Source organism: Cygnus olor, chromosome 6, assembly GCF_009769625.2.
Source record: "Cygnus olor isolate bCygOlo1 chromosome 6, bCygOlo1.pri.v2, whole genome shotgun sequence".
In the NCBI taxonomy this organism is placed as follows: Eukaryota; Metazoa; Chordata; class Aves; order Anseriformes; family Anatidae; genus Cygnus; species Cygnus olor.
Window position 1 is genome coordinate 16,137,482 of NC_049174.1, and position 13,372 is coordinate 16,150,853.

The 13,372-nt window shown below is 33.7% G+C and overlaps 1 protein-coding gene across 4 annotated transcripts in view; it reads left to right on the forward strand.

Annotated features, from left to right (window-relative positions):
• The window catches only part of CCDC141 (coiled-coil domain containing 141), an 84,072-nt gene that overhangs the window by 48,460 nt on the left and 22,240 nt on the right, over positions 1–13,372 (forward strand). For all 4 annotated transcript variants that reach the window (XM_040561822.1, XM_040561824.1, XM_040561825.1 and 1 more), the window contains 7 exons: positions 571–750; positions 1,643–1,765; positions 2,373–2,561; positions 2,846–3,025; positions 4,111–4,260; positions 11,011–11,151; positions 12,365–12,553. In XM_040561822.1, coding sequence (XP_040417756.1) covers positions 571–750; positions 1,643–1,765; positions 2,373–2,561; positions 2,846–3,025; positions 4,111–4,260; positions 11,011–11,151; positions 12,365–12,553 — 1,152 coding nt within the window. The remainder of the gene's footprint in view (positions 1–570; positions 751–1,642; positions 1,766–2,372; positions 2,562–2,845; positions 3,026–4,110; positions 4,261–11,010; positions 11,152–12,364; positions 12,554–13,372) is intronic.

Sequence of the window (13,372 nt, forward strand, 5' to 3'; positions counted from 1 at the left end):
TATGATGTCACTTAAAATCTAAATGTATATCCAGATGTTCTCTCTCTAAAGACCTGGAAGTGTGTTGCCACCATATTTTCTGCTACTCTCTTCTCATGATACTCTTAGGTTGTAGTTTTTAAGTGTCTGTAAGGATACAGATCATACTAGTAATCTACAAACACTTTTCTTAAAAGAGAAATTCTGAAATGAGAAAAGCAAAAAGAGCATTACCAGGTTTTCTACAGTGCTTCTGATATAAGCTGTGCTAAAAAGAGGAAAACCCACCAATATTCAAATGCTGAACATGTTATCTCTCCCATGCTTCAGTGCTGCTTTGGTTATCAGCACAGAGTGGTCTGTTCTTCATCCCCTTCACTTTCCAGCTGCTACTCCCCAGAAGTAGGTTTTTGGGTAGTTCTGTCTATTCATAAATTATTTAAAGACACCTAGAGTACCAGAAATTTTCAAAGAAAGTATGCTAGAATAATTGCTTTTTATTAATTTTTTGGGGGACTTTAATGATTTTTTTATTGTATTTTTTTTGTAAAAATTCAAATGTGGGAAAATGTGTGTTTATTTATTTGCCAGGCAAATGAGAGCTTAATATTAAAAGCAGAAAAAACTGTACAAGTAACAGAAGATACCATTACTAATCTGAGTAAAGGAAAGAAAGAGCTGACTGATCTTTGGGCAATCTGGAATTTTAAAATTAATCAAGTAAAACCCATCAAGCAACAGTGCTTGATATTTAAAGAACAACTAACTAAGGTAAGTAAAAAAGCAAGAAAGCAACTGCGACAAGCATTTCTAGATTGTTACTGGTTTGTCTGTGACTCTGTCATCAACTATTATAGGTATCATTTAAGAAAGAGAAATCATCAGTAAGATAATTCTCCATAGTCTATTCCACCACTCAGATAGTCATCAAAAAGCACAAAATGTTTTTGATTTTTTTTGCCCTTATTCAAACACATACAAGTCCTCATTTCAAATTTTCAGTTTTAATCAGTTCTCTATACTATAGCAGAAGTGCTTTTTATATGCTTTTCCATTTTTTAGCACCATCTTGTTGTAATTTAAGTTACCAAACTAATCTGTGTCCTATTACTTATTAAAGTCAAGTCCAACAATGTTTGTAAGAACAGAGGATTGAAACCTCCTTGGCACTCTGTACAGTGTGCAGTGTTCCTTAAAAGCAATGCTAGCTGTGCTAGTAGCAGAACCAGAGGCTTATGGGCACTGTTTATGTCCAGTGTGACTTACCACTAAACCACCACATCATCTGTTTTCACAAAGAATGCACTGTGTGCATAGGTGCTCCCATCTCAGTGTATGAATCGTTTTTGTGCACTATGTTCAAGATCTCTTGTCACCCTTGTCAAAGTCAGAGGGTTTGAGACAGAGGTTTATAGCCGGAAAAAAAAAAGTTAGACTACATGAAAAAATACAGCTATCAACTTCAGAATCTCCTCCTTCACCCCGTTTCCCCCCCCCCCCCCCCCCCCCCCCCCCCCCCATTTTCCTCCTAGACTCTGTTTTAAGGAAATTTACTGACAGCTTTTATATCTGGTTTGGGAAAGGTTCTTGTTACAAATTTAGATTTGGGTTTAACTATTTTTTATTTACTAAAGAAATACTGAAATATCTGATTATCTTTTAGACTACCCATGGGCTGAAGATTCTTCAAGAGGCTCTCAGGCTTATATCAACAGTTGATCTTGGAAGCGACCTTTGTATTGCCTTAGAACTACAAAAGCTTAACCAAATAAAACCACAGTTTCAGGTGAGAAACTGGGATAGCGGAGTGCATGGTGGATCAAAACCTTTTTTTTTTTTTTTTCTCAAGTAAATAACAACATTGACATTGCTTTTAGACAGGGTGCCTGGGGTCTATTTTACGTTGCAAATTGATTTTCCAGAAGGGAGGTTTTGTCTGTGTTGATGAGGTAAGGGAGAAGATGTTTTACCTTCAGCATCCACAGAATATCTTGTGGAATGTTAGCTGTGTATTGAAGTGACACACAGGCATTGAGGTGGGGAAGAGTACAAGGAGATCATCAGCTTTACACTTTGGAGTCAGAGCTGGTCAGAGGCTGAGGTATATCGTACTGAGTGTCCTGCATCCTCTGGATACTGTTACTGAGTTTTAGCGAGTAGGACAGTCTCTTGTTCCCCTAAGCATCAGAACTTGACACTGTTGTTTTGATTAAAGACTGTTTCTGGGTGATAGTTGATATTCAACCTAGCAAAGAGTAAAGAATATGGAGAGTATTTTAAAGAGGCATTTATTTTTCCCTAAGATAATTTACTTTTCATAGGTTGTTTTATTTCATAAAATGTGAGGGAAATTGTGCAAACGTATTTCTGTAATTTCTGCTCCTTTTTGCTAGCAACTGAATGCTGAACTTGAGTACATGATAAAAGTATTAGAATCGCCAAGTCAGAAAGGATTTCCTGTGAAAGAGAATTCTGAGAGAATAAGTGAGCTTATTCATCTGCATCAAATGGTAAAGAGCATGATGGCAGAATATGATGAGATTTTCAACAAAACAGTTAAATTCCATCATGTTAAAAAAGAAGTGAGTATAATCTTTTAAAATACATCTTCCTTTTGTAGCCAGTCTCTTTTTTTATATTGGTGTCTGTCATCTTTCCTTTTTCACCCAAATAAACAACATTACCCTGCCTGGTGATCAGAAATTTTGGATCTAAAGCTGCATGAAATTTGGAAAATTTAAAATAAAGATCTGAACCCAAATTTAATTACTCAAAATTTAGGTTAACAAGTTATGGATATGAAAGGAATAGTAAGCTTCCACTCACATTCAAAACACACACTGATTTTCAGTTTAATATATTCTAGCTGGAATGTCTATCAAAATCAGGAGAACTGGATATTCCTGAAATAACTGAGGGCCCTGAAGATGTACACCATGCTAAAGCCTACCTTTTGAATGCTCAGAAGAAGCATGCACATATCAGACAGCTTTATAAACTGGTTATTACCCAGGGAGTGGATATCTTGTCTGCAGTACAGCAAACTGTGAGTAGAATTAGAATGATCTGTGAAATCAGGGATAAATATGAAATAAGATTATAGAGCTATCTTATTGGCTTTTAAATGTACAACAATGTATTAATACAGTGAGAAAAATAAATACAGCGCTTTGAGAAAACTTTCAAAAGAAAACAAAATATAGAATCTATAGTAGTTAATCATTTGAAGATTTTTGCTTTTAGAGTTTGCTGATGTACAGCCATCAAATTAAACAAAACATCTGGGAATTATATTTATTCTTCATTAGTTACTCTCACATTATGAATTGGTTTTGCCAAGAAGAAAAACATGGCATTTTTCAAATCTTGTTTTAATTTTTTAATGATCTGTGAACAGATCTTACATCGGAAAGCCTCAAAATAGGTTTGAGATAAGGAGGAAGTTTTAAAAATATAAGCATTGGGGCAGGGAGAGAGAGAAAGCATGACTTTCTGTTCTCTAGTAATTTTTGTGCAGGTCAAGGCCCTGTTGGTCGTTTCTTGAATGCCACACCTATGTATTAGACTCCTGATACTTTCTAAAGGTTGTTTTGCATATTTATTCTCCTATAAACAAAGGATAAAAAAAGAACAAAAAGGAAATATAATGTGTTACCTTATTAGTGGATTCCAGACTTGCTTGTATTCTGAAATGGATATAATTTAGAAAGGAGTTATATATTCAGGGCAGGATCGTCATTGCCCTGTATCCATTTACTATGGAGAAAGCAAGACATTCCCTTCTGACCTGCTTAGGTTATCCGTATTGCCAGCCTGTTCTTCATGCTCCATGGCTTGGTTGGCAGCAGAAATGAGCTACCATCCAAATGGTAGAGACTTAGAGTATTCCAATTTCTCTTGGCTCAGAGAAGATACCATGTGTGAGTTGTGACTTTGTTTCCTGGAAATAACCCCCCAGAATACCAGTGAATGAAATGTCTATGTACTTGCTCTTGTTACAGGGGAGGTATAATAGTTTAATCTAAACCATTGTTACTATTTACGCATGCTTTGCCTCAAAACAATTTTCATTTTAGATTGATTGAATTAGTGTATGCCCTGAATTTCATACTTTGTCTGTTCTCGGTTCAGAATTGCTTGAATGTTTCTGTAAAGAATCTGAAGCAAGAACTTGCTAGACTTGAGTGCGACAGCATTAACTGGAGTTCCAAAGCAGATAAATATGAGGAAGAACTGTCACAGCATTTCCAATACTGTACCAATCAAGAGGAGATAAATGAGGTAAATGATATAAATACCCATTAAAAAGGCTATTTGTATGCTATATGTATATATTACGTATATATACATTACTGTTTACTGTTACAGGCTTTCAGTTCTGTCAGCTTCATCTGGAATGTAAGGATCTTCAGATGTCTTCCTTATTAAGCTAAAGTTTGAAACAAAAGTAGAATTTACACCTCTTGCAATTGTTAAGGCTGTTTCTTGTACTATTAAGAAGTTTCAGTCTTTTAATGAGAAGATTTCAGAATAATTTACTGCTTGACGTTTTGTCAGAAATCCAAGATGTGATGCTCAGAAAAATTGTTAGAGGAGAAAGAAATATTCCGTGACATAATATATTAGAATTTTTTATTATAGAACATAGGCTAGGAAAAATTTCTTAGTTAATATGATCATTAATTTAACATCTTAGTAGGCCAAATATAAATCCACTCACAATTTTGCAAGTAAAATGTAAAGACATTTGTCTCTGCAAAAATCAGTTTAGGAGAAATATCCCATAGAATGAATCTTCCTAAAGTGATCTATTAAAATGAGAGGTTGATGGCATTAGCAACTGCACTTGATGTTCTGTAGATGGCACTTCTGGACAGTACAGGAAAAGTACAGAAACTCTTACGTGGAGATTCTTACCTGGAAAGATTTCATAGAATCATTTCATAAAGTCATAGAATTATTCAGGTTGGAAAAGACCTCTAAGATCATCTAGTCCAACTTTTAATGTGGTGCTAAAGTCCACCACTAAATGTTCCCAGAAGTGTGAAACATATGTAGTAGATACACAAGAGGTGGTGTTTTTTGGAAACAAAGGCATTGAAAATTATTTTTTCTTACTTTATCTTTCAGTAAGTAAATCCAGACCTGAATAAAGCAAGACTATATTTTCTCAGAATCACCAACAATGAGGTGACTGAGATTTCTGTCCCAATTATTTTAATGAGGAAATTGTTTTTCTTTTCTTTTACAAAATATTTATGTTTGTGAAAAAAATGTAAAGGTAGTTTGAGAGAACATGTGCAACTATATATATATATATATATATATTTAATCTCAACAGCTGTTCTACTCCATTGTCAGTTATAATCTGAACGTGTTGCACCCTGTGATGATCTGTGCCTCAGTCTCCTGTGATGTAAATTCTTGGGTGATGGTATACGGCGATTAGAATGTCAGGTGATAAATTAGAAGCACTCAGGCTGAGGAGCCATGCTATAGAAATTAATGAAAGCATGAAGTACCTAAACAATAGGTCCTATTATGCTTTGCAGTGACACAGCAGATTCAGAATATTTGAAATTTGAATTTAACTATTCTAGTTTTTTTTGCTGAAAACACCTCTAATTTGCTGAAGAAAAGAAAAATGTTTGCTCAGCAGCCTGTGTGTAAGACTGGCCATATTTGGAGAGAAACTTGCATTAAATGGTTCTTGCCTCTTTCCTTTGTTTTCTGGATTATGTAATGAGTGCAGGAGAACGTGATTCCTTTCTAAGAATTAATTTTTTTTTTAATTTTCATTGCTCATTCTACTTCTAGTGAAAGCAGGATGTAGAAGAAAAAAAACAATAGTCTCTTTCAAATTTAAATGAAGAGCGTGTCAATGACACTTCTTACTCACCGCATGTCCTATATTATTAAATATGATGTCAAAACTTTTCATAGTTGATGGAAACCCACTGCAAAATAATTGTATAGCATACTTTTAATTACGATATTAATTATATATTTTAGATTTTAAGTTGGGAATGCCATCTTGGCTGTATAGGTTAATACATGTTACATCCAGACCTACTTGAATGTTGAGTGTAATCTAACAGAAATACAACTTGCCCTGTGAATATCTTTTTCTTTAATTATATTCAATTTCTATTGAAAGTTAGCATAGAAGATATTTCCTAAACAAAGCTAGGCTAGTATACCTGTATATACATTAATCCACTGCTATTTCTCTTCATTTTTTCATTAATTATTTATAACTAAGTCTGTTTAGAAAGAACAAAGACATTGCAACAAACTAAAAGTTATGAGTATTCACTTGAGTATTTTATATTCTGTTAATTTTAACATCAGAAGTTAGTCTGAATATTGCTAGTATCTGATAGAATTGTTTAAAATAATTTTCTTTACCATCTACTATGTCTAAGAAAATAAATATTTCATTTTATGTTCCAGCAGCAAGCAGCAGCTGCTCATAGCTTTCACAGAGTAAACAGCCAGACAGACAACTTAGTTGTGATTTACCAGTGTACAGAAACTTTAAAATGACAGAAAATATTTAAAATTGTGATGTAAATGTATAAATTCACATACATTTAATGTGGTGAATTTAAGTACATACAAATAAAGACATGTGGCAATTAGGACTCACTGGTGTTTGAAAATACCATACTTAAGTCAGAGTACTTTACTAGCTCCGTGTGTTTGTAACATATTAGTACTTTTACGAGAAGCACAGAAACAAAAAATTATAGCATAGGATACATAGAGTGGGTTTGGAAACAGTCTAGGAGGACAGAACACTAAAATGTATGTCTTTTGTGTGCTTTTGCTAACTTAAAGAGAATTTACAAAGGCCAAAAAATTATTTATGCCTTCTACATCCTGGTAAAGTATAAAGAAAGCTCTTATCACCTTTGAGATCTGCATTTGTAAATCTGGGCTTCCTGCTTCACTAACTAGCTTGAGTAGCAGCCTCTGAAGAACCACAACTCTACACAACATTACACAGCAATGACTTGTGAAAGAGATTAATCAAGCCTCATGTAGCTTAATACTGCATTGAATCTGCTAATGAGATTAACAGTTTCTTATAACCCTCTTATAACATCTTATAACCTTCTTTTAATATGATAACCCTTGCACTTCAAAAGCCTTTTCAATTTACAAATAACATTTGTGTGTCTGCACAAAACTTGTAACAGAAGAGTGACAGATCCTGAAATAGGTTCTCTGCTCTCCCCAGCCATCTCAATTCTTTCCTTTCCACTTCTTTATACACTTATAAAAAGGTATGACTGAAGATATGAATTTTAACCACAGAGAGTAATAAGCTATGTTAGTTCATTAGGCAGTAGGAGCTGATATTTCTTAGCATAATTCTTAACTTGTAATTTATAAATGCTTGTGGTCCCAGAATTAAATAGCCATTAATGACTTGAACAGCACCTTTTTTCTTACTTTCCATCTCCTGGCTGGCTTTACTTCAGCCTGTTCTTTAATCTTTGTCATGTTGAAAATCTGTTTTTAGCAACTTATTTTCATGGACTATTTTGATTCCTAGTGCTACTAAAAGTTTTGTGTGTGAATAAAAAGGGAAGGATAAGTGGTTAATGACACTGAAGTACCTCCTGGAAAGGAAACACAGAAATCAAAATGTTTTAGTGGAATTGTACTGTTAACAAAAACAAACAAAAATGTTTAAAGCAGTTTTATAGCTTGCTTTTTCATTTATGTCATAATTGTGTGATAAATCTTAGCAATTGGCATTTAAAACCCCTCTCCACCCATGACAGGCCAACTATAGTTAGGAACAGCTGCTGGATTAATGACTATGACACAATGGAGAAGTCACAAAGTTCCATTAAACTTGGCTGAAGTCACTGAAGCATATTAGGATGTATATAGACTTAAGTTATTCTCATTGTATTTTTCAGGAAATAGTGAAAAATGGAGATGCGGTCAGGTTTCTGTTTTCTAAAAATTCAGCTATATAGCCTTGGTACAGTTGCTGCTGTTAACAGGCATTGGGTACATGCACTCTGAGAGGATAATATACAAGTCTAAGCTGAAACTGGTTTTCTACTGAGGCTAAAAGAGAAAAGTGACAGCAGCTGCAGACCTTTGACACATGAGCCATCGTATCTGAAACAAGGCGATCTGATTTCACATACTTCTTTGAGGGGAGCTTCTGTCCTTATAACCGATCACTAGCTTATGTATGTGCCTAAGCCAGTGAATAAACTAAAACAAACTCTCGCTCATCTCTTGTTTTCCTCAAAATTAAATCAGCAAATAAGGCATTTGTGTTCTGAATACAAAATACTGTTCTACAGAGGTGGTTTTATTAACAGAATACTGTTAGGTAGATTTTATTATTCTGCATACTTAGGTGGGATAAAGAATTTAAACTAATTGGAGATCACAGTGTAGGTGATAGAATTCCCTTCCTTTCCATTACACTGAGTGTATACCATCTGTCTGTTCAGTGCTGAAATAATGTGAGAGAATCCCACTAGATGAAATGAAAATGAAAAGAATATCCCTTGAGGGATTAACATTAGTATGTGATGATAATGATGAATTGCTAGCTCTCCCAATAACAGCAACTGCAAAATGAGCATTCATTACTCTCTGGATTTGGAGGGGGATAAGGGAGGGTAGGGGAAGAGAGATCTGTAAAATGTGCTTCAAATATTTTAACTAAATATCAAATTGTGGGTGTCACCTAAACTTTTTAACATTAATCAAGTGAAGTTATTTTCATTTATTTTTATCTGGAAGAATAAATCCTAAAGTAATAGAACTGCTGCATTTCTTTTATATCGGTTCCTTTGGATAAATACCACTTTACAGAGTTTATTCTACATTCTTCTAAATGCAAAAGATTGTCAATCTGAAAGAAGTGAAAATCTCAAAAAAAAAAAAAAAAAATCTTTCAGTCCTTTTTATATTCTTCCATTTCAAATGTTACAAATTAACACTTCCACATTTTTTGTAATTATGGAATTGAAAAGTAATTAAAATAGTACCTTTTCTAAGGTATCAGCACCATATTTTAAGCAGGTATGGTTTTTTTTGTTGTTTGTTTTGTCTGGTTCTTTTCCCTGCTCATTAAAGTCATTTAAAAATAACTGTAATATATAAAAATATATTTTACAGATGTAAATGAAATTAAAATTATATAACTTCTAGAGAAAAAGAGTACTGGAAAAAAAACTTTTATACTTAAAAATATATGTATATATAGTGCTATAAATGTATTTTATCTGAGTATGTTTGATATGGTTCTTTATAGATTGTTACTAATACAAAGAATGAGATACAGTTATATGGTTTATTAAGTGTATATGGTGTACACACCCGTACAATGACAATGAAGCAAACAGATACTTAGAGTAGGAAAAAAAAAAAAAAAAAAAAGGAAAGAAAATGCAAATATGCTGTGTGTTATGGTAAAGAAATATAGTTAAAGCTCCCATGGTAAAGAAATACCGTCTTTACAAGTATTGATCGTGTATAACCCTTCTTTTTGGTGTGTTTTAAAATAATCCTGGTAAATTGTCTAGCAAAAAAAAGTGTAGTTTCCTCGAACTCATCAGTATTATTTCTATCATTCTGGATTTTTAAAATATTTTATAGATTGAAGAAAATATAGCCAAATTCCATCTAAGTAACAGAAAAGTTCTTCAGAAAATTTAGCAGAAGTAAATTTAATATTAATTATCTCATAGAATCATAGAATGATTTGGGTTGGAGGGGACCTTAAAGATCATTTAATTCCAACCCCCCTGCCATGGGCAGGGATACCTCCCACTAGATCAGGTTACTCAAAGCCCCATCCAACCTGGTCTTAAACACCCCTAGGGATGGGGCATCCACAGTTTCTCTGAGGAAGTCTCAGCTGATAGGTCCCCCTGAAAAGTCTGGAAAGGCACTAGTAGTTCATTATCAGAGCTACTAGTTCATAATTTATATTATTACAGTAATCATTTCCCCTTATGTTGAATTTGCTGTATCAAGCCAGTACTAACTGGTAAAAATACTGTCGTCGTACCATGTTTATGTAGCAGTAGCTGGGTGAGGTTTTATTTGGGTGTCTGTTAGGCAGAGTCGCTCTGCTACCATACAGAACACTTACTTAAAATGTAGGTGCTCATATAATCTACATCCTGGTTCTGCAAAGAACCAGATTCATCTTTGTATGCTGTGAATAATCGTGCTGAAATGTTTGAACATTTTGTTTGGACATTGTAAAATTGAGCACCTGTGTAACCTCTTCAGATGCAAGGTTTCCAGTCTTATTCCATTGCTAATAGCTGCTGTTTATTCCATCTTATTTCCCCACAGATTTTATTACATATTAGTCCATAGCTGCTGTAGTATAAGGATTATAGACTCACTGAACAATTTAGTTTGGGAGAGACTCCATCTAGTCTTGAGATAAACTCCGAAGAATCTATCAACTTTTCTGACTACTGGATATTAGTTCCCAGTATAGTGATAAATTCCTATTTGGAAAAAAAAAAAATAATAATAAAAATCTGACATAAGTGAAATATTGTACTGCAGGAGAAAGATACTATTTGTAAATACAAATATACTTTCCCAAACCCCGTAAAATGATGTTTTTCTGCAAACTAAATGTGGGTATACATTTACACAGCTACCATTTCCACCAAATGTACTAATGTATGTGTAAGTCACCTGTCTGTAGTTGAAGTCATTGAAAGCTCTAGGACAGGATTGGCTGAGCAAGGATCTCAACCTTTGAGTCAAACCTTTTTAACTCAGCCAGTCTGGAAACAATACTCAGCAGTCAGACTGCAAAACTTTTGATGTAGCAAGATTATGAGTTTCCACTACTAGAAAAAAAATCTGAGGAAATAAGGATGTTTTATGACATGGCACAGTGTTAATAATTTCTGTATTAAATTCTCAGTTTTCAGATTGTGGACAAAAAGCTCATGGAAAAAAAATACATGGAAGCGTGCTGATTTCTTTTTTTACTGACAAATATGCTTACTCTTTCAGCTCAGAGAATCATTTAAGGATCTCAAAAAGAAATTCAACAATTTGAAGTTTAACTATACCAAGAAAACTGAAAAAGCTAGAAATTTGAAAGCGCTTAAAATAAATATTCAGCAAGTTGATACATATGCTGAGAAAATACAGGTAATACTAGAAATATTAGTCTTGATAAAGGCTTGACTGAATTGAAATGGCCTGTGCTTAGCGGTAAGAGATAACACAAAATGTATTGAGTTTCCCTTTCACTAAGCTTGATATCATCCCCCTGTCTCAATCACGAAGACATATTTCATTGTTCTGTTCCTTTAATTCTTCAGTAAAATGATCTCATCCCAATTGCTGACTTCCTAAAGTTCAGTCCTTTTATCCTGTTTATCCTGTTTTTTTTTTCAGCATAACTTTTTATTCTTTCTGCCTCTATTCCTTCACAAGGTGTGACCTAGTTTTCTCTCTCCTTAAAATAAATAAATAAATCATATATCCTATCAAAATTATGAACAAATGAGCACATTCCCTTTTGTATTCATCTATTTTCCTTTCTCATTTCATCATGTAAGCTTTTAGAGCCCTTTTCTGAATCCATTACCTAGAGTTGATCATGCTTATGGCACCTTAGAGCCCTTCTCACTGGAAACTCTTCTTCCAAATCCTCCAATGGCCATTTTAGTAACCAAATTATCCTTTTAGTATCCGGAGCTAGCAGTGCCAGTGTCCTCCTTCATATTTTTTCTCAAGGTTTCGGTAGCTTCTGTGATTCTATTCTTGCTATTTATTTTGTTATTACTTCTGAAACCTTTTTTTTTCTCCTTTCTTGGTGATTTTATCTATAAATGTAAATTCAGATCACAGAATCAGTGGGGTTGAAATGGACTTCTGGAGATCATCTAGTCCAAACTCCTTGGTCAGAACAGGGTCAACCACAGCAGATTGCTCTGTGTAATGTCCAATATCAGATTCTTGTGCAATATGCTAATATTGTAGGGCAAAAAAATGACTTGGTTTAAATTGACTTGTATTTAGTTGAAGTAAGAGTCTGAAGGATTAATAATATTTCTTTTTTTTTTTTTTACTTTGCCTATTCAGTGAATGTTATTTTATTCAAGATCCAATGTTTTATTACCAGGGATATTTGTTTATAAACTGAAAGTTTAATTCAATTCCATATTTAACAAATAATTATGTTGATTTCAATCACATTGTAGATTTACTTTGCTTTTGGAAATGCACATTATACTTACTTGTCATTTTAAAATATGGAAAGAGAATTAGATTTGTATATTTTTCATAGTCTTTTAACTTTTTATTTCTAAAAACAAATATTTTTTGTGGTGTTTAACATTGCTGCATCTTTAAACAGGTGCTTAAAAAGAAGATGGATAATTTAGAGAAGAAATTCATTGACTCTGCAGCAAATGAACTTAATGGTAGAGTCCTCTTGGGGTCAATTAATGAGTTACAAAAACAGTTGAGTGACTTTGGCAAAGTTGTGGAGGATTACAGTCAAAATCTGAATCTCATGGAACATCTGCAACAGATGATGGAAGAGGTACTAGTAAACCTGAGATCCTCACTATGGCTGTAATAGTGATCCAGGGCTGGGGTAAATAAAAGTGTTGATAAATACAGGGAGAATTTGTGACTTCCAAAGGTTTGGAAGGTTCCAAAGGATTGCTAAAAATCTAGATTTTCTTCTGTTTTTTCTTTGTAACTTTGTAGAGAAAAGAGGAAAAACATGCAACTTGACTGTATTCTTGCACTGCTGTGCATAAGACCAGGTTTCAGCTTAGCTGTGATCATACTTCTGAGCTCATTTACTGTAGGTGTATTCTGGAGCATTCTTTGATAGCAGCCAAATGACAAGAGACAGGTCATCACAATACCCAGTTGTCAGGAAGAGCTGTCTGTGAAGTGTGCAATTTTGGAATGGAAATTTAAAATATTCAATAAATTAACAAAAATGTAAAACATTCAATATCTTAACACCTTTTTTTAATACTCATGCTTGGTAAACATACTTTTTTTTTTTTTTGGCCTGTAGCAAAGTCTAAGTCTTTGGGGGGGAATTCTCTAATTTAATATATCTGAGGACTGCCTTAATGTTGCCATATTTTTTTTTAAGTTTGTAAAAGTATTTTCCCTTGTGCCACACTGCATTGGTGCATCTGCTGTGAGTCAAGCACATTCCTGTCATCACTGTTTATTTTTAGAAATAACACTGTTCAAATCTCCAAATTCATCTAAATGTCTGATGAATAAATTCCCTTAATTATGGATCACAATACTAAAGTATGTTTTAAAACGTTTTCATTGTCCAGTGATCACATAAATGTGTTATTTCATCTGTTGTTAGCAAAGAAATTTAAGT